General features: G+C 37.9%; 1 protein-coding gene across 2 annotated transcripts in view; it reads right to left on the reverse strand.

Moving 5' to 3' along the window:
• PCCA (propionyl-CoA carboxylase subunit alpha) overlaps window positions 1-26,993 on the reverse strand; it is a 446,596-nt gene that overhangs the window by 252,588 nt on the left and 167,015 nt on the right. For both annotated transcript variants that reach the window (XM_066380610.1, XM_066380609.1), the window contains exon 8: window positions 12,722-12,758. In XM_066380610.1, coding sequence (XP_066236707.1) covers window positions 12,722-12,758 — 37 coding nt within the window. The remainder of the gene's footprint in view (window positions 1-12,721; window positions 12,759-26,993) is intronic.

Here is a 26,993-nt window from a genome sequence, read left to right on the forward strand (position 1 = left end):
AAAAACAGTTCACAAAAGAAAATTAATGGTTTTTATTTAATTAATAAATATTAATAAAAATATAACTTAAAATCACAATGAAATAAAACTACACACCCATTAGAATGACTTAAATTTAAATGAAAAGCAGTATCAATCTGACCAGGCAGTGGCACAATGGATACAGCAGTGGCCTGGGACACTGAGGACCCAGGTTCGAAACCCCAAGATAGCCAGCTTGAGTGCAGGGTCACTGGCTTGAGCATAGGATCATAGATATGACCTCATTGTAGCTGGCTTGAGCCCAAAGGTCGCTGGCTTGAGCCACAGGTCACTGACTCAGCTATATCTCCCCAGTCAAGGCACATATAAGAAAGCAATCAATGAATAACTAAAATGCTGCAATTACGAGTTGATACTTCACAGCTCTCTCCCTTCCTATCTGTCTTTCTCACTATTAAAAAAAAAAAAAAGCAATATCAATGTTTTTCAAGGATGAAGAAACTGGAACTCTCAAACACTGCTACTGGAAATGTAAAATGGGGGAAGGGACATTTTCAAAAGGGATAGAAATGTTCTATATCTTAATTGTGGTTATTTTTATTAAAATTCACTAATTATATACATAAAATAGGTAGATTTTATTCTTCATAAAAATTATTCTTATAAAGCAATCAGACAAAAAGAACAGATTGCCTATAAACCAACAAAAATTAGATAGCTGTCTCTTCACTACCTACAGAACATAGTATAAAGATTTCAGCGCTATGCTGATAGAAAAATATCATCAACCTAAATTTGCATATACAGCAAAACTATTTTTCAAGAAAAAATGCAAAATAGTATCATGTAAACAAAAGCTGAGTTAACTACCCATAGAAAGTTCTAAACAGTAAATTCCAAGAAAAACAAAAATAATACTATTTGCAAAGTCAGGAATGAAAGAATGAACAATGAACAAAGAAAATAAGCTTTGGGGTAAAGCTAAATAAACATTGGTATTTATATTCTATAATAATGTCTGATTAGTGAGATAAATAAAGAAGGAAATGAAATATAACTAACACATAAGGGACAAACAGGTAAACAGTATTAAAATATTTATTCTATGTAGGAGACTAAACCTTACACTGAAATTTAATATATATAAGTGAATGGTTTTAACAAGTTTACATTAGAATAAAAGACAATTGAAGGAATATCTCCATGTTGAAATTTCTACAGTAAACACTGAAAGAATAGAAATAGAGTGTAAAATTTCCATCCCAGTAGAGAAGTATGGGAAAGGAAAATGGAATTAAACAATACAAGAGGAATTTTAAAAATTATCATCATAAACCAGAAAGAGAGAGAAAACAGAATCCAAAAAATGGAACAAGCAAAATTAAAAAGCAAATAGTATAAATAAAAAAATAGTAGTAAACACAGTAAATGTACATAGAAAAGACACTGCCAGTCTAAATAGAATAAAACATATATCAGCCCATATACTTGCAAGAGATACCTCTAACAATAGTTCCCTAAATTACTGGAAAGATGAAGAAACATAGAAGGAAAAGACCAAAATAAGTTTGATTAGAAATATTAATATCACATAAAGTCAGATTTTAAAAAAAAGTCACTGCATTTTGATAAAAAGTAAAATTGGATAAAAACATACATTATACTGTTATATTACTTTTTTTTTTTTTCATCTTAAGACTATACAGAAGCAAAACATGACAAGCAAGAAAAACATGGGAAATCCACTCTTAAAAACTGATCAATCAAATAGTAAAAATGTCACTGGAAAATTTGAACATCCAATTAGGAAGGTCTGACTCACTGGTCATCTCTATATAAAATAGTAACTTGAGAAAATACACTTTTTTCATTCACACATCAAAGACGTATTTAAAGTGACTTATTCCTTGGTCATAAAGAAATTCTCACTACATCAATAAATTTCTAAATATAAAAGGTCATATCACTGATCAGAAATCAGTTAAATTAGAATCAATAATAAAACAAGTTGGTTTTTTTTTTTTTTTCATTTAAAATGCATTACTAAATAACATGAGTCAAAAATCATAAAAGAACCTAGCCTGTGGTGGCATAGTCAAGTGCTAACCTAGAACGCTGAGGTCGCTGGTTCAAAACCCTGGGCTTGTCCAGTCAACACACATACAAGCAATCAATGAACAACTAAAGTGAAACAACTATGAGTTGATACTTTTTGTTGCACCCCCTCCTCTCTCTGTATAAATAAATAAATAAAATCTTTTAAAAAAAATCATAATAGAAATCTAAAAATACTCAGAAATAGCCCTAGCCAGGTAGCTCAGTTAGTTAAAGCATAAACTCAATATGCCAAGGTCATGGGTTCAATCCCCGGTTAGTCACATACAAAAATCAACCAATGAATGCATAGATAAGTGAAACAACAAATCATTGTCTCTCCCCCATTTCTAAAATTGATAATTTCTTTTTTCTTTTTTTTTTTTTTTTTTTTTTTTTTTTTGTATTTTTCTGAAGCTGGAAACAGGGAGGCAGTCAGACAGACTCCCGCATGCACCCAACCGGGATCCACCTGGCACGCCCACCAGGGGGTGATGCTCTGCCCATCTGGGGCGTCACTCTGTCGCAACCAGAGCCATTCTAGCGCCTGGGGCAGAGGCCAAGGAGCCATCCCCAGTGCCCGGGCCATCTTTTGCTCCAATGGAGCCTCGGCTGCGGGAGGGGAAAGAGAGACAGAGAGGAAGGAGAGGGGGAAGGGTGGAGAAGCAGATGGGCACTTCTCCTATGTGCCCTGGCGGGGAATCGAACCCGGGACTCCTGCACGCCAGGCCGATGCTCTACCACTAAGCCAACCAGCCAGGGCCGTTAATTTCTTTTAATTTAAAAATAAAATACTGATATTGATATAAATAATCATGAAAAATACATATCAAAATTATAAAACAGGGCTCTCTGTCCAGATCACCACTTTAGGCCATTCCCCAGACCCTGAAAGTATTGGTAACCAACAACTGACTTATCTTCAGCTTTCTGCTTAAGGTCTTGCCCTTTTCAAAGGTCAGCCCACACCCAATAGTTAGTTGATAAAACTAACCAATTTGAGACAACTACAGAAGACCAACAAATATTCAGAACTTTCTGTAGGATTAGCTAAGGCTTTTGTTGAATCTGCATCTCAACTCACTTCAACTTCTTTAGTATACTACCTGATACTGTTGGTCCCAAAAGTATTCTCTGAATAAATTTACAGAGTCTGCTTAAAAGAAAATCCACGCCTGACCAGGCAGTGGTGCAGTGGATAGAGCGTCGGACTGGGATGCGGAGGACCCAGGTTCAAGACCCCGAGGTCACCAGCTTGAGCGCGGGCTCATCTGGCTTGAGCAAAAAGCTCACCAGCTTGGACCCAAGGTCACTGGCTCGAGCAAGGGGTTACTCAGTCTGCTGAAGGCCCATAGTCAAGGCACATATGAGAAAGCAATCAATGAACAACTAAGGTGTCGCAACGAAAAACTAATAATTGATGCTTCTCATCTCTCTCTGTTCCTGTCTGTCTGTCCCTGTCTATCCCTCTCTCTATCTCTGTAAAAAAAAAAAAAAAAAAAAAAAAAGAAAGAAAACCCACAGTGCAGAGGAGTATATATGGAAGACTGTTACAGTATTCTAAGCAAGAAATGACATATTAAAAAAATTAATGACACTAGCTTAATCAAAAAGAGCAGCAGTAAAAATGGAGAAAAGTTGATGAATTCAAGATTTAAGTGATGACAGTGGTGTACAAATTGCAAACCACATAATGAAATATAACACTGAACCTTGAATCATGGAAAAAGTTTCACTGCTAATATCAAAATTGAAACCTTTCTCCGTTCTCCTTTGTGATCTGTGACAACTGCTGATGGTAAAACCTCCATCAGCTTTATTTCCTGAATAAGGCTGCAACAGAACAGAACTCCTTCCTGTAATCTGAACAGTGGGGAGTGAACATTTAGGATGAAAAAAAAAGTAAATGTTTGGTGTTAAAGGTCACAGGGATGAGCAACAAACATGTGGACTACTAGGGCTCTGGTAAACTCATGATAACTGCATGAAGTACTCCAAGGAAATAGAATTCAGAACCTACTGGGAAATCTGGCTGCTGTGCAAGACTTGCCTACATTCAAAAGTTCCTTTTTTAACTACAAATAAAGAGATAGTTTAAATTCAAGCAATAAGAGGAAATGAAGTCCATTGTCAATGCATTATCCATGCTGTGATATTTGGTCATAATTTTCTACTGATTTTATCGTTCTCTTTTAATTAAAAATTAGTTATTTTTGTTTTTTATTATCAATTTAGTCTTGGTGTATGTACCTTTTGGGTTAGCAGACTTAAGACTGAGGGGATGCACATTTATATCAATACTATCTGGGGGCTATAATTATCCAGTAACTAGAAAGTAAACATGTAAGTGATGCAGTCCAACTAAGAATCATTCATTTCTCTACTAGTAGTAAACATATATACAATCTCTAAAAAAAGGTACCTGTATGTGATCTTTATTATCACTGAAATTTTCACACTGGAAAATGAAAAAGCCTTTTGCAACAGAGTAATTACAAAAGGTATACAAGAATAAACAACAATAAAAGAGAAAATGATAGACTGAGAGGAATAAAAAGAGAGGGAGCAGGAGTGAATATAACTTGTGAAATTATGCTTAAATCCAAAATATGTATGTTGAAGCAATTTTAAAAAAAGTAAATAGTAAATACTGTGGCAAAGAAAGAGATTCGGGATACAGAACTATGTTTCCATCTCCCAGGGACTATCATTCTGACTTCAAATGACCCCATTACCTAAATAATAGGAAAAGAGCAAAATAAAAACCTCACTCTTTAATAAATTCCACAAGAAAGTACTTTAACACCATTTTCTTTAACATAATTTTCCTTGGGCATTTCTTATTAAATCTCCTTAGCATATTAAATATATCTTCTACGAGGACTAAATCAGAAAATTAACAGGACATAAAATTGTGAAAAGGGTATAAATTGTAATATTTTTTAAAGGTTTCTACAATATATCTTTAACCACTGAGTCATATACCACATATAAAAAATTTTCTAAGCAGCATGAAATAAACAGAGGAAATAAAAGATTTCAGGGCTTAGTCAAGTATTTCTATCTCTCTGAAGTATTAACAATTTGTTCTTTAAATTAAGACAAACAAACAAACAAACAAAAGCAACTTTTGTAGTTGTTCTATCATGCCAAAAGGAAGCTAAGGAAGAATAGGCAAAGAAGAACAGCCAGAGCAGTGAAGAAAGGACGACCCCAGTTCTTACACATTAATCACAGATGGAAGTCAGGACAATCAGAAGACTAATATCAAGAAGAAACAGAAAAGGACTGTCTAACTTGGCAAATGAGAGATGTCACTACAATAGGTTAGTGTCAAGGCAATAAGGTCCAATTGACTCTCATACATTTGAATCTTAGAGTCCTAAAACTACAATTAATCCAGCTTTGTGAATCCAAGACAGCCTACAAGAATTAAACAGTAGTAGTCATTAAAGAGCAGATACTAAATTTACTTAAATGATCCTCGATCTTTTTTTAATGAGTTATTTGCTGAGAGTTTATCATGGTATACTTACCATTATATGGGGGAGAAAGTAAGGAAATTATTGTGAAATCATTATCTACAGGAATTGTGGGGAAAAAAATTTTAAATGTGTGATTATACTGAATTCATTTCTATATACTTATATATACATTTCTATTTGAAATCATTCACTGAATAAGCACCTGCTGAATATATACTACGTGATAAGCATTGTCTTAAGTACTAGAAATACAAAGGAAACTAACTCATGGACAATTTTACTACAAAATACATAGTAACTAAATAAAGATTAAAAAATCACTTGCAGAGAAAAAAATTATTTAATGCAGGGAATCCCACACTATTTTAAGAGAAAAGCAAGCCATCAAGATAATTCAGTAAAAGGGGCAAGGAATTATTTCTAGATCTAACTAAGTCCTGGGAACATTACAATACAAAGAACACACTTTATGAGTTACATCTCCAGTTTGACATCATTTTCTCCTTTCCTTTAAAAACTCTGAGACCCTGGCTAGTTAGCTCTGCCGGTTAGAGCATTGTCTTGAAATACTAAGGTTCCAGGTTCGATCCCAGTTCAGGGCACCTATGGGAAGCAACCAATGAATGCACAAATATGTGGAGTAACAAATGCTTCTCTCTCTCTCTCTCTCTCTCTCTCTCTCTCTCTTTTCCTCTTTCCCTCCCTCCTTCTATTCCTCTCTAAAATCAATAAACAAATTTTTAAAATTATAAATTATTCACTCTTTAATAGTTACTTAAGGAAAAAAATGTGTATTCTATTGTTGGATAGAATGTTCTGTATACATATCTACAAGGTCAAATTGGTTTTTAATATTCAAGATCTCTATTTCCTTACTGATCCTCTGTGGATGTTTTATCCATTATTTAAAGTGTGATATTGAATTCTCCAACTATTTTGTAGAACTGTCTATACCTCCTTTAAATTCTGTCAATGTTTACTCCATATAATTTTGGTCTTTACTGTTTGGTAAATATATGTCTATAATAGTTTTTATATGATAATCATTACCATATTTCTTCATGTATAAGATGTACCTTAATTTGGGGGCCTGACATTTGAAAGAACAAGTTTTATTGATCATAACATTGAACTCAAGTTTTATTCATCATAAAATTCATACAACTCCTCATCACTGTCAAAACTCCCATCCATTAGCTTGTACTCATCTGTGTCTGATGACGAATCACTGTCTTCAACAATGAGTACAAAATCAAGCGTGAAAAAATGAGAAATGCAAGTAAAAAAATCTACAACCACCGTATAAGACGTACCCAGTTTTTAGACCCTAAATTTTTTGAAAAAGAGTGAGTCTTTTACATGAGGTAATATGGTATATAAAGTCTTTGTCTCTTTCAACAGTTTTAAACTTAAAGTCTATTTTGTTTCATATTATCATATCCACCTGTTGGACAGATAAAATGTATTATGCTCACTTTGTTAAAGAGGCCGTTGCCCAGGTGGTATTAATGTGTGTTGGGGTGGGCTAAAGGCAGGCAGAATCCTTGTAGCCTGGGGCTTGGTTTTGGGATTAAGCCTTTCCTACCCTTTTTGGTGTAAGGTGGTACAATCCTATCATGCCTCAGAGAAGTGACTTTGTATTAGAGACTTCCCTATTATGTATATTGGATTAAGGGTTTGGATTTCTACACTATAAAATGGGGATGGAACGAGAGTTTGCGCTCTTGGTTCCTGAGGTTAGCATGAGAGAGCGGAGAGAGTAGAGCCAGCAGCTAAAGGAGGCCACGTGGAGGAGGCCAGGAGAAGCAGCCAAGATGGCGGAGTGCTGAGTGAGATGCCAGTTTGTGTAGAGTTTGTATCTGGGATAAGGAAGGAAATGGGGAACTGAGGAGAATAAGGTTGGTGAGCTAGAAACCTTTGATTCTAGGAAACTCGGATAAGTCAGTGGCTTTGTGAGCACTGAGTGTGACTGGGTTTTGGAGCCCAGTGTGTATTTTTACTTGCCCGCCGGGTGCAAGGTAGGATTAAAGGTTATGGCCCACCAGTTTTTGGCTCCATGGTTTCTTTACCGACTGTCCGAATCCAATGCGAACTTGCAAGGGCTGGGCGGCTGTGATGGCAGCCCTGATAGCCCTGGCTTCTGGCTTTACACCACCCAAGGTCTCTTTTATTTACTATGTACATGGTGTATCTCTTTCCATCCTTTCACTTTCAATGTATTTCTATCTCTGAATCTATTGACATCTTAATTGAATCATGTTTTTCTAATCCATTCTGCTAATATCTGCCACAGTGAGATATCATTATACACACACTACGATCACCATAATACTTTAAAACATACAGAGAGAGAGAGAGGGAGAGAGAGAGGAATAGAGAGAGAGAGAAAATACAAAGTATTTGGCAAGAATGTAAAACAAAAACTGAAACCCTTGTACATTGCTGGTAGTAACATAAAATGGTTCAGCTGCCATTAAAAAAAAAACAAAACCCTTTGATGGGTCCTCAAAAAGTTAAATATAGAATTGCCATATAACCCAGCAATTCTACAACCAGGTATACAACTGTAAAAAATTAAAAGCAGTTATGGTTACCCAAATACATGTACACACGTGTTCAGAGCTGCCTTATTTCCAACCATCTAGAGGTGGAAATGGCCCAAACGCCATTCCATAGGTGAATGAATAAACAAAATGCGGTATATACACACAGTGGAATCTTATTCAGTCATAAAAAGGAATAAAGTATGGGTACATGGTCAAACATGGATGAACTTTGAAAACATAACTCTAAGTGAAAGAAACCAGACAAAAAAAAGATTACATGTATGATTCCATTTATATGAAATATCTAGTATAGGTAAATCTACAGAGACAAAAAGTAAACTAGTGGTTGCCAGGGGCTCGGGAGATAAGAAATGAATGTTAATGAATAGAAAGTTTCTTTGGGGGGGTAATGAAAATGTTTTAGAATTATACAGTGGTGATGGTTGTGCAACCTTGTGACTACACTAAAAATCACAAAGTTGAAAGGCTAAATTTTATAGTATCTAAATTTTATCTCAATTTTTAAAAAATCTAATCTGTAGTATAAAAATTTAGAGCAAGTTCCTCTGGATGTGGAGAGGGGGAGGGAGTGTGAGGCTTGACTTGTAAAGAAGATAAGGGAACTCTCAGGGGTGACAGCCATGTTCATTATCTTGATGGGGTTTGGATTACACAGATGATGTATTTATCAAAATAACCACAGACTTAAAAAATGTGTTCATGTTACTGTATACAAAGTTCTCAATATAACAAAATTGAATAAAAATATTGAATTCAATTGTTAATAATATTTATGTTGAAATATTTATTGGGATGTACACTCATATGTGCAACGTACTTTGAAATGCACCAATATTAAAATGAATTAATAAATGGATAGAAGGTGATAAAGCAAGTCTAGCAAAAGATAAATAGTGGAATCATGGTATTGGATATACAGGTACACAATGTAAAATTCTTTCAAAATGTAAAATTCCTTCAAAACATCAAAGGGTTGAAAAATTTCAAAGTAATATATTGAAGAAAAAATTAACAAGTAAGAAAAAATTCCAAAAGTCATAAATACCATGCAGAAATTTAGAATGTGGATATAAGACAGAATGACCAACTGACAATAGATGTCTTCTCTTGAAGTCATAACATGTAAGCCAAGATATGCAAGGTTAGGTAACAGACAAGGCGCCATCCATGTGAGGATAACAGTGAGACTACTGAGGCTCCCCTCCTCCTCCAAAAAAAAAAAAAAATTCTTATTCTATGGTCCTGAAAGTTGGTTGTTCAAGAAAGCCAGTGAGACTGAAGTAAGAAGGTAAGGAAAGAAGTAATATAAATTCAGATTGCAGAGAAGGAGGTGCTAAATTATTTGGGGTATTTGTCAAGATAAGAAATTTTAATTTTTATCTAAGTGCAATGGAAATCCATTAGAGGGTTTAAAGCAAGAATGGGGTAAAATGAGATAAATGTGTTCTTGTTTTTTAGAGTTTAAAATATCACATTGACTGCTATGTGAAGAATGGCTTTGAAGTGTTTAAGAAAAGTAGGAAAACCATTGTCATAGTCCCTGCAAGGACAATAGTAGTTTGGAGGAGAGTGTTGGTAGTAAAGATAGTGAATAGTGGGTTTGAAAGATATTTTGAATGAAGAACTAACAGTATCTATTGATAGAATGATAATAGAACGACAAGAAAAAAGGCACCAGGATAGAGCTTGGGTTTTAGCTTTAGTCACTGAGTGAATTAAGTGACATATATTCAGATATAGAAACTGTGGAAGAAGTAGGTTTGGAATATGGTGGACCAGAGGATTAAAAAGAAAAAATTATTTAAATTGGGCATGATTTGTGATTTTAGGAGAGACAGGCCAAAGGAAAGAATCAGAATATTCTGAAAGTTGTTAAAGAACAGGTTTTACATTTACAGTTTCTTTTCCTTTTAAGAATCAATTTTGGCTTAATTGTATTAAGGACCTTTGATCCAGTAAAAAGATCAAACTTTAATGCAAATCAAATTCACTGATTTCTGTTGTCTATCTCTGGGGTTAAAGATAAACTGAAGATCAAGAGCCCTGTATCTTTAAACTTAGAGAGGTCAAAGGAAAAAATCAGGAAAGAGAATGAGAAGGACAAGAAAGACCAAAAAACAAGTACTTGGAAGTAACATATTAAGTCTTAACTGTCTCTCACAGGTCAATGATAAGAGACTGTTTCTTAATTCCACATATAACATGCTTAGTATCTTAAACAAAGTGGTGACTCACATTTTAGCTATCATCCTTTAATCCCATTAGTTTAGCCAAAGTATAATGAAAAATCCATGGTTTTAAAAGCTAAATAAAACTAAATTTAAAGCAGACCCACCACTAAGTAGTTCTGTGACCTTGAGCAAATTACTTACCATTTCTAATCCCTAGTTTCTTAAATGTAAATTAAATAATTAACCCAAGAATTAGCATTAGAAATAACATTCACAATGTGCCTGCTACAAGGAAAGAATGCTCCATATCAAGAGCTACTATTATGTAAAAGACACCTAATTCATCAATGCTCAATGCAGTTAGTTTCCTCCTTTGGCAGAACAGATTGGTGTTTCTGAAAGAAAAGACTTCAGAGAGGAAGAGACCACAGAAAAGATGATCAGTTTCATTTTCACTGTTAGACACAGAGAGAAGTTAATAGAGAAATTTATGAGTAGTTATGACACATGGGCAATCCATAACTTTTTTAGAACTAGAAACATATTTTCCTATGGAATCAATGTTCAACTCTTAAACTTACAAAGGTTCATCGAAATCATAATGTAGTTAAAATGTGATATATCTCAATAAAATTAGTAGGAAACAAAATTGAGGAATTACCAAACACAGAAAACCAAGAGATTTTAATAATATGTCATTTCATTTACTTTGGAAGCTGGCACTGGAGGAAAAAGGGTTTCATGGGATAGAAGGTTTCCATGGTGATTCAGGAAAATTCCAAAAGCTTTATAAAACTGATGGCCCTAGTTCTTTATTATGTTTTATTTTACCTCAAATTTTATGACTTCCCTTTCTTTCAGCATAAGGAAAACACTAGCACTCTTAATAACCATGATTGCAATCATCTATTTTACAAATGTGAAAGCGTAATTGGGGAAGAATTAAAAGATGGGAAAGAAGGAGTCATAAAAGATTGCCCAAATATAAAGAAAAGAGCCTTAGATTGAATTAGGTAACCTCAGGAGTTAAAAAAGAAAAAAAAGAAAAGAAAGGTGGGTAAAGCACAGCATTAAAATATTGAAGGAAAAAAACCAGTGATGAGAACTGGTCAGAGTCCCATCATGACTAACTGGTTATTTTAAAGGACGCAGATTTTTAAAAAGCTGAAGAGAAGACATGAAAGCAAGCAAAGCAATCTACAGCCTGCCATTTACAGAGGAAATGCTCAGGAGGTGAAGATTTGTAAGTCAAAATGCGGCAAACCAGTGTCATTCAAGATTTCCTTCTAATCCCTTTTCCTCTAAATTCCACCAACAATTACCCTTTTTATGTACATACTATTGTGATAATAGTATTATATCTTATTGTGTAGATAATAACAATAGTATCTAAAGTAGAATTAGACAACTTTTGAAATCAAAAAGTACACAAAAAAATAAAGTGAAATTATTTTAGTAAAGTCCTTTAGAAAGCCAGCAGGTATGCTACTATGAGGAATGCTAGTGATTTCACACCATGGAGAGAAGCCTTTGAATTTTCTGAAAAACAAACAAACAAACAAACTTCTTCCGCAATCTAACAAATCTTCCTGAAAAGTACTGAAATGCTTTTTGAAAATGTTGATGAGTCTGAAGAAATGGTTAGTGGGAAGCTAAAAAGCTTGGCCCTATCAGTGCAGGAAAGCTACAGAGATGCTGTGAATTCCTGACTATCAAGCATTGTCTAATTTCTCTCATATCCACAAATTTCTATCAAATGTAAAAAAATACAATTTAATTAATACAACTGTAAAGATATTTAATAGTCTAATCCATGATAGCAGGTGGTGAAAATAAAATAGTTTTCATGAGCTCCAAGACAATTTTTTAAAATACAGAGTTGAGAAATACTGCCCCAATACAATGACACCTAAAACAGCCAAGTAAAAAAGTCATTAGAGTCCTTCAGTTTGCCCTTTACTCCAACTGAGAATACTCAGTTCTAACTTCTCACATTCTGTTTTCTCTTTCCTAGCAAGAATGTTGTTATTTAACATCTTAGGAAAAGCAAAAATGTCAAGAGCCTTGTCAAGTATGATATTTTCATTTTAATCATATTGTCTTTAATAAGTTTCATTCAACCTCATACATACAAATTTCCATTACATTCAATCTCAAGAATTCTTAAGACAATTTCTTCTTTTAATTAGCCAGTGATTTCACCTTATAAAAGAGCTATAATTAAGGTCAAATTACTCTTTAAAATTTACTTTAATAATACAAAATGGTAATTCGGCTGATAAATTCTTCCAGAGCGACAACTAATCAGAAACCTAAACTATTAAAATATTATTTGCTCTATGGGAATTTCTTATTACATGTTTACTCAACCATATCTGCTAAAAGACACTGAAACTATACCAAAGTTAATTTAAGAACTTACCAATTTCCCTTGCAATTCTGACAGCTTCATCTGCATCCTGTAAAAGCAGGAAATGAGACCCAACATTAATCCCATCAGCCATTGCACAATGTCTTTAGGGCAGTCATATATTGCACTACTGTCTCCTCTGATTCATTTAATGTTCAATTTTACAACCTTCTAACTCTTTTCATTCGGAGAAATGTAAAATTAATACCATAAGTGGAATGTAAATTCTCCCTCATCATTATTATATTAAGAAACTCAAAGCAGTTTGAAAATGAGCAGGCAGGAAGCACTACCAGAATCGCCAGCTGATTTGGTGCAGTTGCTGGAACTTAATGGCAGAATTTAGATGTTTACAATCAATACTAAATCATAAATCAGATCATTAAAGCTTGTCCACAGTCAGCTTTTTTCTGTCTCTGATATTTATATGTCATGTTTTCCTAGATTCTGTCAGCAGGGGGAGTTGATTCTCTATTGTTTAGGGGACGCTCCATAGCTTTTCCAGACATAAAAAAGTAAATTCCCAATGTCTATAGGAATCGCCAATATTTCCCCAAAACAATCCCTTAGAAATAGCCATTACTTTTTCTTTCTTCTTTTTTATTTTATTTTTTTCAATATTTTATCTTTAAAACCTTAAACTCAACAAAGAAAACAAAAACAGTGTGTGTGTGAGGGGGGACTTAAAAAGAGCCAAGAATGCATTCCAAAACAGTACAAGAGTTTATGAATATAAGGATTAGTTATTGATAAGTATCAACCAATGCCACTGAAAAGACAAAAACCTCCCTTGAATCTAAACTATTTCATAGATCATTAACGCTCACCTAACATGCCTCACACAGGACGCTCTTGAAACATTCCCACATAACAAACAACAAAGAGAAAGCTGAAAAGAAGGTGTTAAACACAAGCCTTCTAGTAAATTTAACTCTTTTTGAAATTCAGTGTCATAACGTAACTGTCACAAGGAAGGACAATAATGTTTTGAAACCGCTGGTTGGTAAACATGCCTAAATTTTTTGAGACTTTAAAATATTAAATGGAAAGCTTTGAAGCTAATACTTTAAAAATGTAGGGTAACTAAGTCAGAATCCTCCCCAAAAAGAGGGAACAGGGGATGTTTATAACTGGTTCATTTATGTCTAATAAAAAAAAAAATCTTCCTTAAAAGTCTTCCGTACCTAATAACATCCCCTGAATAAGGAGGTTGGCAGGGGAAGTTGTCAGAAAAATTTAATTTCCTTTCATTAGCCAGTCTGCTCCACAAATAGGTGCTTGTTAAGTTCAAAGCGGTCCTGAAAGCGACATCAGTTTTAAGTCTTTTTTTTTTTTTTTTTTTTACTCCAAGCAGTCACATCTGCTAATGAGATTTTCCAAATAACAATTGTTTTCAAGTCAGAGATAAATCTATATAACTCCCACTCTTCCCCCCCCAAAATCAAAGTTTACTGCTTTATTGCACCTTGCTGTTTTCGATGACCCTACATTCTCCAAATTTTAGCTTAAAGGCATAAAAATCCATGAAAAGGGTCAGCTAAGAATGTTAGTGGTTTCCACACATTGAGTTTGAAGGTTCTTTGTTCAAGCCAGTGACAGTTACTGGAGAATACTTCCACTTAATAGCCTTTCTGTCAGGAAGTGTTAAACCTGCCAAATACGGACAATTAGTGCCTCGCGAACAAAATACAGGAAGAGTGCAGGCTGATGGAGCTGGGTTACAAGAAGCCCAGAAGGAAACTTTTAACATGTCTTTTTTTCCAAAGTGTAATAGTATATTTCAAAAAGACATTCTGAGAGAAAATAAACTGCTGTCTAAAAAAGTTCACTACTGTGAGAGAACAGGCAGATGTTAAAAGACAATTCCTAGAATTCATTATATTTTATCATTTATTTATATGCACACATTATGAATATGTATGTATATATAGACATATGTTTACACAAAGCAAAACTTCTAAAAATTCTTTAACTGCCACAAATCCAACACTTCTATAAACTGCCACGAAACAATCTTCTCTTTCAACTAATCAGTATGCTTAAGGTTTCTTGCTATGAAAAGTAAATTCTAGTAAATGAACTTCCAAATACAATCAAACTACTTTACAAGTTGATTTCTCACTTGTCATTCATTCATCCTAAAATGTTTTATTGAGGACATATTCTGTACTGAACATTAAAAAAACCTATTATGAGTTTCAACAATGAACTATTTATTAAATACACTCAGCTCCAATATGTTCTTTAGCACGTTTAGTTTTATTACCAGGCTATATAAAACTACTTTTAAAGGGATAAAAAGCCCCACGTAACTCTAAATTCAATGGTACTAACTGACATAGCATAAGGCTATAGGCAGAAAAAAATTTAATAAAATCTTTGAAGCAACAAGAAAAAGACCAACAATGATCAGGAAATATGAGCAAAGAATTAAATATGAAGTCTACATAAAATAAAACCTAAAAAGACAATATATAAAATATACTGTAGTCAACTGTAGTCATAATTACAGACACACAAATGAAAACATTTGAAAATAGCCAGCAGTGCTGATCTGACAGTAAACAGGCACTACTGTCACTACTGATATAGTATAAAACGGGCAAACTTTTTAAAAAGAAATTGTCAGTACCTATCAAAAGTTTGAGAACAGCCTGACCGGTGGTGGCACATTAAATAGAATATCGACCTGGGATGCTGAGGTACCAGGTTTGAAAGACTGAGGTCGCTGACTTGAGCGCGGGTTCAGACAGCTTGAGCACGGGGTCATCGAAATGATCCCATGGTTGCTGGCTTGAGCCCAAAGGTCACACTGGGTTACAGCCCAACATTGCTGGCTTGAGCCAAAGGTCACTGGCTTGAATAAGGGATCCTGGCTGGGCTTGAGCCCCCCGGCAAGGCATGTATGAGAAGCAATCAATGAACAACTAAAGTGGTGCAATTAAAAGGTGATCTCTCTCCCTTTCTCTCTCGTTCACTAAAAAAATAAATAAAATCATGACCAGGCAGTGGTACAGTGGAGAGAGCATCGCACTGGATGCAGAAAACCCAGTTTCGAAATGCCAAGATCGCTGGTTTAGCGTGGGCTTATCTGGTTTGAGCAGTTCTCCAGCTTGAGCCCAAGGTTGCTGGCTTGAGCAAGGGGTCACTTGCTCTGCTGTAGCCCCCAGGTCAAGGCACATATGAGAAAGCAATCAGTGAACAACTAAGGTGCTACAACAAGGAATTGATGCTTCTCATCTTTCTCCCTTCTTGTCTCTATCTCTCTGTTTCTGTCACACACACACACACACACACACACACACACACACACACAAATTTGAGGACGTCTTTCTTTTTTTTTCTTTTCTTTTTTTTTTTTCCTGAAGTTGGAAACGGGGAGGCAGTCAGACAGACTCCCGTATGTGCCCTACCAGGATCCACCCAGCATGTCCACCAGGGGGCGATGCTCTGCCCATCTGGGGCGTTGTTCTGCCGCAACCAGAGCGACTCTAGCGCCTGAGGCAGAGGCCATGGAGCCATCCTCAGCTCCCGGGCAAACTTTGCTCCAATGGAGCCTCGGCTGCGGGAGGGGAAGAGAGAGACAGAGAGGAAGGAGAGGGGGAGTGGTGGAGAAGCAGATGGGTGCTTCTCCTGTGTGCCCTGGTCGGGAATGGAACCCGGGAATCCCGCACGCCAGGCCGACACTCTACCACTGAGCCAACCGGCCAGGGCCTGAGGACATATCTTTCAACACGGCAGTTTCTTGTTAGTAAATTATCTTACAGATATACTCACACACGCAAGAGACATGCAAATACTAATTATTTTCACTTTGTTGTTAATGTTCTGATAAGAAAAGAAAATCATAAAAACAATTTAAAAGGCCTTCAAGGGACTGTTACCATATTTGGTACATATATAAAATGAAATATTACATAAACTTTAAATGAATAAAATTTATCAGTAAGTTCTTATTCATACATTTACTCATTAATTTAATAAATATTTACTGGGCAATACGACATGAAATAGTTGTTGCCCTTGTAAAATTTATAGCCTAATGAGAGAAAATGAGAGTACACAAATTAATTGAGAATTAAAATAAATACTACATGGAAACAAGCAGTACGAAGGGAGCGAGTGGGAGGGAGAATCTGTTTAAGATAAACTGCTCAGAAAGGGCCCTTCCAAAGAAAAATTCAAACTAAACCTGAAGATAATAAATTCCACACTCCTATAAAAACAACAGCTGACCCCCATACAATGGGAAGATTAGGAAGAAAAGCGCCCAAACAAAAGGGACATGTACCAAAACCCTAGATTACCAAGGCACTTAATCTGTTCTAGAATTCAAAAAGATCCATGAGGCAAAACTGAAGCACAGTCAGTGGCAGAGTAACATGGAGGTAGAAGGCAGGGCCTGTTCTGGGAGGACCTACAGAGCCATGGCTCTTTAGAGGAGAATGACAACTCAGAGTTAGGTTTGAAAAAGGTAACTCAGCCCTGGCCGGTTGGCTTAGTGGTAGAGCGTCGGCCTGGTGTGCGGGAGTCCCAGGTTCGATTCCCGGCCAGGGCACACAGGAGAAGCACCCATCTGCTTCTCCACCCCTCCCCCTCTCCTTCCTCTCTGTCTCTCTCTTCCCCTCCTGCAGCCAAGGCTCCACTGGAGCAAAAATGGCCCTGGCGCTGGGGATGGCTCCTTGGCCTCTGCCCCAGGCGCTAGAGTGGCTCTGGTTGCAACAGAGCAACGCCCCGGAGGGGCAGAGCATTGTCCCCTGGTGGGCAGAGCGTCGCCCCCTGGTGGACGTGCCGGGTGGATCCCGGTCGGGCGCATGCGGGAGTCTGTCTGACTGTCTCTCCCCTTTTCTGGCTTCGGAAAAATACAAAAAAAAAAGAAAAGAAAAAGGTAACTCTAGAAGAGTTTAAGAAGTACAAATTGGCAGTTACAATACAGTCACAGGGATGTAAAGTACGGCATAGGAAATGTAGTTAATAATATTATAATAACTATGTATGGGGCCAGGTGGGTACTAAAATTATCGGGGGAATCACTTGCAGGGGTCCCCAAATGTTTTACACAGGGGGCCAGTTCACTGTCCCTCAGACCGTTGGAGGGCCGCCACATACAGTGCTCCTCTCATTGACCACCAATGAAAGAGGTGCTCCTTCCGGAAGTGCGGCGAGGGCCAGATAAATGGCCTCAGGTGGCCGCATGCGGCCCGCGGGCCATAGTTTGGGGACGCCTGATTAGAGTATATGACTGTCTAACCACTATCCTATGCATCTGAAACTAATACAAAATAATATTATATCGGCCCCAAATGGGGTTGCTGGTGGATCCCGTTCAGGGAGCATGTGGGAGTCTGCATCACTATCTCCCCTCCTCTCACCAAAAGAAAAAAAAAAGAAAAAGAAGAAGGAAGGAAGGGAGGGAGGGAAGGAGGGAGGGAGGGAGGAAAGTAGCTAACTCTAAAGATACACAAAATATAGTATGTATTATGGAAAGGAAAAGAAGTTGTCAGTAGTATAAAATAGCATGATCTTATCTACATTAAGACAGAAAAACACATTTGGATGCTCATAAAAGCTTGCATATGTGCATATACAAAAACTCAGCTTGACTCTGGCCAGGTGGCACAATGGATAAAAGTGTCAACTTGGCACATCAGAGATCGCAGGTCCAACCCCTGGTCTGGGCACATACAACAGAAAATGATTTGGCTTTGAATGATGAGCCACAACACAATCAACAGTTCAAATGCTGTAGAGATGTTCACGGGAAACCTACGTACTCTTATTGTTCAAGGTCACCTTATTACATTTATTTATTTATTATTTATTTATTTTGACAGAGACAGAGAGAGGGATAGATAGGGACAGACAGGAAAGGAGAGAGATGAGAAGCATCAATTCTTCGTTGCGGCACCTTAGTTGTTCATTGGTTGCTTTCTCATATGTGCCTTGACCACGGGGGGAGGGGGGCACTCCAGCAGAATGAGTGACTGACCCCTTGCTCAAGCTAGTGATCTTTGGCTCAAGCCAGTGACCTTGAGCTTCAAGTCAGTGACCTTTGGGCTCAAACCAGTGACCATGGGGTCATGTCTATGATCCCATGCTGAAGCCAGTGACCCCTCTCTCAAGCTGGTGAGCCTGCGCTCAAGCTGGCAACATTGGGGATTCGAACTTGAATCTTCTGCATCCCAGTCCAATGCTCTATCCACTGCAACACTGCCTGGTCAGGCCACCCTATTAAATATAATTTCAAAATAAAAAAACTTTTTAAAAAGCAATCAGTGAATACACAACTAAATGGAACAACTAAGTGAAGCAACTAGTTGATGCTTTGCTCTTTCTCTCTTTCTCCCCCCATCTCTCTACCTTTCTCTCTCCCTCTCCCATCAATGGAAAAGAAAAAGAATTCACCCTGAGTTACTACTCGAACGTAGGATTAAGAGTTGGGGAAAGAGGAAAATTTTACTTATTATTGTATGCCATAGATACACTTTAAAATTTTTCAGCATAGCCCTGGCCGGTTGGCTCAGCGGTAGAGCGTCGGCCTAGCGTGCGGAGGACCCGGGTTCGATTCCCGGCCAGGGCACACAGGAGAAGCGCCCATTTGCTTCTCCACCCCTCTGCCGCACTTTCCTCTCTGTCTCTCTCTTCCCCTCCCGCAGCCAAGGCTCCATTGGAGCAAAGATGGCCCGGGCGCTGGGGATGGCTCTGTGGCCTCTGCCCCAGGCGCTAGAGTGGCTCTGGTCGCAATATGGCGACGCCCAGGATGGGCAGAGCATCGCCCCCTGGTGGGCAGAGCGTCGCCCCGTGGTGGGCGTGCCGGGTGGATCCCGGTCGGGCGCATGCGGGAGTGTCTGTCTGACTGTCTCTCCCCGTTTCCAGCTTCAGAAAAATGAAAAAAAAAAAAAAAAAAAAATTTCAGCATAAAGATCAAAATTTCATACTTCATACTACTTTCATTATTTAAAAAGTAAATTAACCACACTTGAAGGTACTGTTGTTCAAATTATCTAATTAATTATTTCCAGGCAATAAATGTTATCAAAACAAATTAGTATTCCCAAAATCTGCTTAAACTTTTCATGGCTCCATTGCCTTAAAACCAAATTTAAACTCCTTATCCTACTTGAAATACTAGATCCTGCCTGCCTGAGCCACCAGCTTCATCCCCAGTCGCAATCGACCTCACGCTTTTCTCCCCACTGCAGAGCTCAGGCATTCTCTCTAGTCTGTACACTCCCCTCACACCTTTCTCCCCATTGCAGAGCTCAGGGGTTCCCTCCAGCCTGTACACTCCGCTCACACCTTTCTCCCCACTGCAGAGCTCAGGCATTCTCTCTAGTCTGTACACTCCACTCACACCTTTCTCCCCACTGCAGAGCTCAGGCATTCTCTCTAGTCTGTACACTCCCCTCACACCTTTCTCCCCATTGCAGAGCTCAGGGGGTTCCCTCCAGCCTGTACACTCCTCCCAGGTTCAGCCAGAAACTCCCCTCTTTTCCCCTCCTTTCACCAAACCAACTCATTACTGTATGCCTCATGCTAGGACTTGAAAACACAGGAGGGAAAAAGAAAAGCCCTCTCCCAGCCTTCCTGTAATTCACAGTCTAGTGGAAAAGACAGACTTCAAATATGATTGCACAGCAATTTTTAAAAATCATTATTGAGATGCATATTATATAGAAGAAGTGAAGAGGGCTTGTGGCAACAGGGGATCTCTAATTCAAAAAAAGTTCCAGGAAACTTCTCAGACATAGAGACTTTGAAAGGAGGCCTAACAAATGAAAGTACGATGGAACACAGCCAGCATGGCTTGGGCCTGAAGAGTGAGCCTACAGCAGAGTTAAGCAGGCCTCACAGGTCACAATAAAAAGATTTAACTTCAATCTAAGAGCAAGGAAATGAGGGGCTTCACTGCATTTCTTAGAAATTTAGCATATGATTTACTTATTATTATTATGTGTACTGTCTACCCTCTGTCTCTCCCTAGCCCATTAAAATGTAAACTCCATTAAGGCAGAAATAAATACCTGTCTAGTTAATTCAGTGATATATTTCAAATGCCTAGAACAGTGCCTGGTGCACAGTAGTTACATAATAAACAGTTGCTGAATGCAAAGAATAAATGAAGGAATGAACAAATAAATAGTTTAGACAAAGGCAGGAGGATGTGAGGAGTCCCAGTTGGGAAACAGTAGTCTAGGTGAGAGAAATATTACAGTTTTTCTCTTAAACTCGGGGGTGCATGCTTCAGGATTCACCTAAATGTCACTTTTTAAGAAAGCCTTTCTAGCCTGACCTGTGGTGGTGCAGAGGATAAAGTGTCATCCTGGAACGCTGAGGTCACTGTTCAAAGCGCTGGGCTTGATGGATCAAGGTACATATAGAAAGCAACTACTAGAAGTTGAGGCTTCCTGCCACCCCCGTTCTTTCTCTCTCTCTCTCTCTCTCTCTCTCTCTCTCTCGCGCGCGCGCGCACGCGCTCTCTCTAAAAATCAATTTTAAAATTTTAAAAGAAAAAGAAAGCCTTTCCAGTCCTTCTGCACCAGGTTAGGTGCCAATGCTGTGTGATCACATTATACTCTGTCCTTCAATTATGACAGCCCCTGACACACTCTCTATGAAAATAATGACTAGCTCTGTCTTGCTCTCTACTGAATTCCCAGAGCTTAGCAAATCAACACAATCAACACATTATTTGTTGAATGAAACTATCCATCTGTTTTCATAGAAATAAGTCTGTTATAAGACAATCTCCTAAATGATCTACTCCAACGCCAACAGAGCTGCTCATCTCCAGAGCATCAATGTTGTGAGTAAACTTATACCAAGGAGATGTAGCGGCTTTTAAAAATTCACATATATAAGTGATATACAGCAATGTACTACCTAGTTCAGAGTGGGGGCTCAAGAACAAGACAGGCTTGAGTTTTGCAACAATTTAAAAGAAAGTACAGTCAATGAAATATTGTTGACAATGGAAAACTACCATGCCCAGCCTCTTCATTCTCAGTCAAGTACTTTCTTCACTGCATCACGCAACTTCAAAACTTTGAAACTTAGGTTTCACAGGACCTATTCTCAAACATATATAGATAGATAGATATATGTTTACATATATACAGATAGATAAATAGATACCCTGTCATCTGTAACTAAATATCTCATTAATTTAAACAATCAAACTTTACATGACAATATATTTTCATATTGAAATTTGTTATACCAAAAAGTGATAGAAAGCAGGTCCATCAATTTACAGATATATTTTATTTAATAAAAATGTTAAATAAGTATTAAACTTTATGGTGCCAAATACACTTGATCTTTATTTAAATAAAATATACTGCTCACAAAAATTAGGGGATATTTCAAAATGAATATGAAGCTATAAAATATCCCCTAATTTTTTTTGAGCAGTACATCTCTTTGAAGCAAAATATCATTCCTTCTTCACAAATCCAACTTGGCAATATATGAAGAAAAAGCAAAACTGATGTATTTAATACTCATATCATCAGAACATTCTTAAAACAGTCCTCATAGTTAATAATTATATGATATACAGTAAAAAATATAAAAATACTAAAAGGATTAAAATAGCGGACTGTTCAAGTATTTTTAAACAATACTATAATTTATTAAAAGAAAATTTCTAACAGGTAAGACAATAATCCCCCTAAAAATGGAAGAAAATCCAAATACAAATATTTCAACAGAAAAAAACAAAATTGATGATACTGATTCCCTTACAAAATTTTCAACTGAAGTATTTAGAATATATGTAAGTATTTAGAATATTCATATAAAAAGTAATAAGTGAGACAACATATAAAAGTGCAAAAATTAATGAAACATATATTAACAATAACAATACTCCTGATGGCTTCAAATCGGGAGGTAGGAAAAGGCACGGTCCAACAATATCACTTGACTCTATTCTTCTAAACCAGCAATTTTCAACTGGTGTAATGCAAGAGGCATACTGGTGTGCCGCACAAATTTTTAAAACATCCAATACCTGACTGTTCAGTCAGAGGCATTGACCTCCTTTCCTTTAATTGTCAAATTAAAAAAAAGACAACATTCAACACAACAATAATCATCTGATGTGAAATGAATCAAAATTATTATACCTACTTCTTTTGTCAGATCAGCAGAAAATATATTTTTTGGTGTGCCGCAGAATTTTAGCAATTAGTTTATGTGTGCCATAAGATGGAAAAAGTTGAAAATCACCATTCTAAGTGAATAAAATCCCAGTGGTTAATTCTGTAATCCCAGGCTGTTTTGAAAGAAGCACCCTCAGGTTCTGAAGTTATGGAACACTTTGTAACACTGGCGAGAAAAGGGTTGCAGGAAAGCATTAAACTACATAATTCCAAAACAGCAGTTCAAGAAATGGAGGAAGAAAGGAAAAGTCAACAGAACTAGCAACCAGTGCTTTTACTCCTCTATTTCAGCACACTACATTGAGTGAGCTCTCTCATCCAACCCAAGAACAAAACAGAAAAATTCTGTTTTACAGAGCTATGATGAGAGGGGTAGGTGATGTTGCTATAACCAAACAAATAGGTCACAAAAATATATAAAGAGGACCCGGGTTCGATTCCCGGCCAGGGCACAAAGGAGAAGCGCCCATTTGCTTCTCCACCCCTCCACCGTGCCTTCCTCTCTGTCTCTCTCTTCCCCTCCCGCAGCCGAGGCTCCATTGGAGCAAAGATAGCCCGGGCGCTGGGGATGGCTCTGTGGCCTCTGCCTCAGGTGCTAGAGTGGCTCTGGTCGCAACATGGCGACGCCCAGGATGGGCAGAGCATCACCCCCTGGTGGGCAGAGCATCACCCCTGGTGGGCATGCCGGGTGGATCCCGGTCAGGCGCATGCGGGAGTCTGTCTGACTGTTTCTCCCCGTTTCCAGCTTCAGAAAAATGCAAAAAAAAAAAAAAAATATATATATATATATATATATATATATATATATATGTATGTATATATATATATATATATATATATATATATATATATATATATATATAAAGGACCCAACGGCCCTGGCTGTTTGGCTCAGTGGTAGAGTGTCAGCCAGGCGTGTGGATGTCCCAGGTTCAATTCCCAATCAGGGCACACAGGAGAAGTGACCATCTGCTTCTCTCTCCCTTCCTCTGTCTCTCTCCCTATCTCCCCCCCCCCCCCCCACACACACACACACACAGCCATGGCTTGGTTGGAGCAAGTTGGCTCCGGGTGCTGGGGATGATGGCTCCATGGCCTCGCCTCAGGTGGGTGCTAAAATGTCTCAGTTACCAAGCAGCAGAGCAGCGGCCCCAGATGGGCAAAGTATCATCCCACAGGGGGCTTATCAGGTGGATTTCAGCCCTGGTGCATGCGAGAGTCTGTCTCTCGGACACACTGTATATATATCCATATATATGAGTTAACAAATTATATATGGATATATATACAGTGTGTCCGTAAAGTCATGGTCCACTTTTGACTGGTCACAGGAAAGCAACAAAAGACGATAGAAATGTGAAATCTGCACCAAATAAAAGAAAAACTCTCCCAGTTTCATACCTATTCAGTGCAGTTCGATGTGGGCTCACGTACAGATTGTTTAGGGCTCCTTAGGTAGCTATCCTGTATAGCCTCTACAGACTCGTCACTGACTGATGGATGGTCTACCAGAACGGGGTTTCTCCACCAAACTGCCGGTTTCCTTCAACTGCTTATCCCACCGAGTAATGTTATTCCTATGTGGTGGCGCTTCATTATAAACGCGCCGATATTCACGTTGCACTTTGGTCACGGATTCGAATTTAGCGAGCCACAGAACACACTGAACTTTCCTCTGTACCATCCACATCTCGACTGGCATGGCCGTGGGCTGCTCCGCTGTATACACGGTGTTACGTCATCATCTGCACATGCGCACATGCTGCCACATCATCCTACAGAAACTGGGAGGGTTTTCCTTTTATTTGGTGCAGATTTCACATTTCTATCGTCTTTTGTTGCTTTCCTGTGACCGGTCAAAAGTGCACCATGACTTTACGGACATAGTGTATTTGTTAACCCACCTGGGAGGCAGCAAAGCCCAGCATACAAAAGCACAAGTGCTGGAGCCGAATACTGGGTCCCAACACTGGCTCTATGACAGTGAACAAGTTACCTACACATGTGCCACTCTGGGATTTGGTTTCCTCATCTGTGGGACAGAGATGATAATAATATCTATCTCACGGGGTGATTGAAAAGATGGTATTAGTGAAGGATGAAACACACTAGAACAGTAAGCACTCACTTAAAGTTGGCAATCTGTGATAAAATGGGCAAGCTACAACCCCAAACTACCAAGTTTGCTCCCTTCCTGCCTGGCCTTGATGGTGTACCCTTTGGTCATCACTCATCCTCTGAACCTGTATCACATAGCACTAATGTTAGTTCTATGCGATACATAGAACATAGCACTACAAGACTGAAAACAGAAATTGTACATGCATCTCCAGCTCACGTCACTGGTTCAAATAACTGGGTACTCATTATTACTGGTGGGCAGAGGAGGGAAGCAAAAACTGCCCTAACAAAGACAGGCAAATTCAAATAGTTCTCTTTGATGCCAAACATTCTACAGTGTTAGTATCAAACACTGACTTCACCATCCACGAGATTCAGACACCTCTCCTTTCTCACTGCATGAAATCTACTTACCAACCCTGAAATTTGAACTTAGCAGAGGACAGTCCTGCTACTCATTCTAAGGGGAAGCTACTTAGGAGTTACTTTCCTCTGCTAGTTCTAGAACAAATTAGTGACAGTTTTTGCAGGGGGGCGGGGAACAATGTTACAAGACAATATGGGTAAGAGCTCTACCTGTACACAAAAAAAGTATCCTCAACTATTCTGTGTTTGTGTATGAAGTAAAGCAAAATTTTCAACAATCCTGGGTTCAGAAAATATGTTCCAGCTGATTATATTTTCCAGATAACTGCAAGTTAAGCTGAAGACTTTTTAAAATATATTTTTAAATCTTTCTAAAATTTACTATACACATCTACATTTGCAGAACAGGACAGTAAGCATAACTAAAATTTTTTCAAAACTGTAAATACTTTGTGACATCATCAGAAAAGTTATTTTGGGTTGGCCGAGAAAAAGGATACTGATGTGCAATACTGTACTTTGTATTTACTAGGGAGTAGCGTTTCAATTTTTGGTTTGTTTTTTAAATGACTCCCTTCACACCAGTTTCTGTTCTTGTTATTCAGCTCTTTCAGCTAAAGCAACAGCACAGTTTTTAAAATCTGGCTAATTGGGTGATAAAAAAACAATTACTACTTTAAACCTGTACTATATGACTTGCAGGTAACATTCAAATAAATCACTATACTCTGCTTTGAGATGTAAATGGATATTACTTTCTCTCAAACAATAGAGAAGTTTAATGAATTTCCCCAAAGTTAGTATGCTGATAAGTATTACAACCAAATTCAGCAATTTAGTCATTGGTGATTCCTCCCTCTGCTTCCCACCTGCCATCCAACAGATCACACAATCCTATAGGTTCAACTTCCACCATCTCCTTTGCTGCATTCTAATACGTTACTTTGGGCCCTTAGCATTTCTTTCATTTCTTGCCTGGATTAATTCGTCTACCAACCTGGAGTTTTTTGCCTTACTCCAATACATTTTCTCTATCACAAACCAAAATAAATTTTTGAATTCCACAATTATATCATGTTAACTTTTCTCCATTCAGAGGCTCCCAAAGCCATGAGAATAGATGTCCACACCCAGCTGCACAGCGTTCAAGGCCATACATATCTGGGTAATAATTATCTCCAGCTCATTTACGACAGATCCCTCACTGCATCCTGGCAGCCCCCATGGTCTCACAGCTCCAAGCTTTTACAGTAAGATCACAGAGCTGTGTCTCCACCATACCCTCACATTTTACCAACTCATTCCTACTCAGACTTCAGGTGTCACTTAGCACTTCCACTGGAAGATCTGCAATGACACCCTGAATCTTCCTCCTACGTGGCCCAGTGCACTCTGAGCTCAGCATTAGTAAAATGCATTAAATTGCCTGTCAACCGGTATTGTCCGCCCTAAGGGGACTTGAAATTCTTTGCAACCAGGGGCTGCAGCTTGTTATTCTTTGCCAAACAAGTGGGATGGGATTCTCAAACTTGTCTTCCGACAGCTTCCCATGCACACTTTTCATTCCACTCTCATGTTCCAGAGATGGAGTTAATAAGACGTTGAAAAATAAAACTTGTTAAAGGCAAACA

The sequence above is a fragment of the Saccopteryx leptura genome, chromosome 4 (genome assembly GCF_036850995.1).
Source record: "Saccopteryx leptura isolate mSacLep1 chromosome 4, mSacLep1_pri_phased_curated, whole genome shotgun sequence".
Classification (NCBI taxonomy): domain Eukaryota; kingdom Metazoa; phylum Chordata; class Mammalia; order Chiroptera; family Emballonuridae; genus Saccopteryx; species Saccopteryx leptura.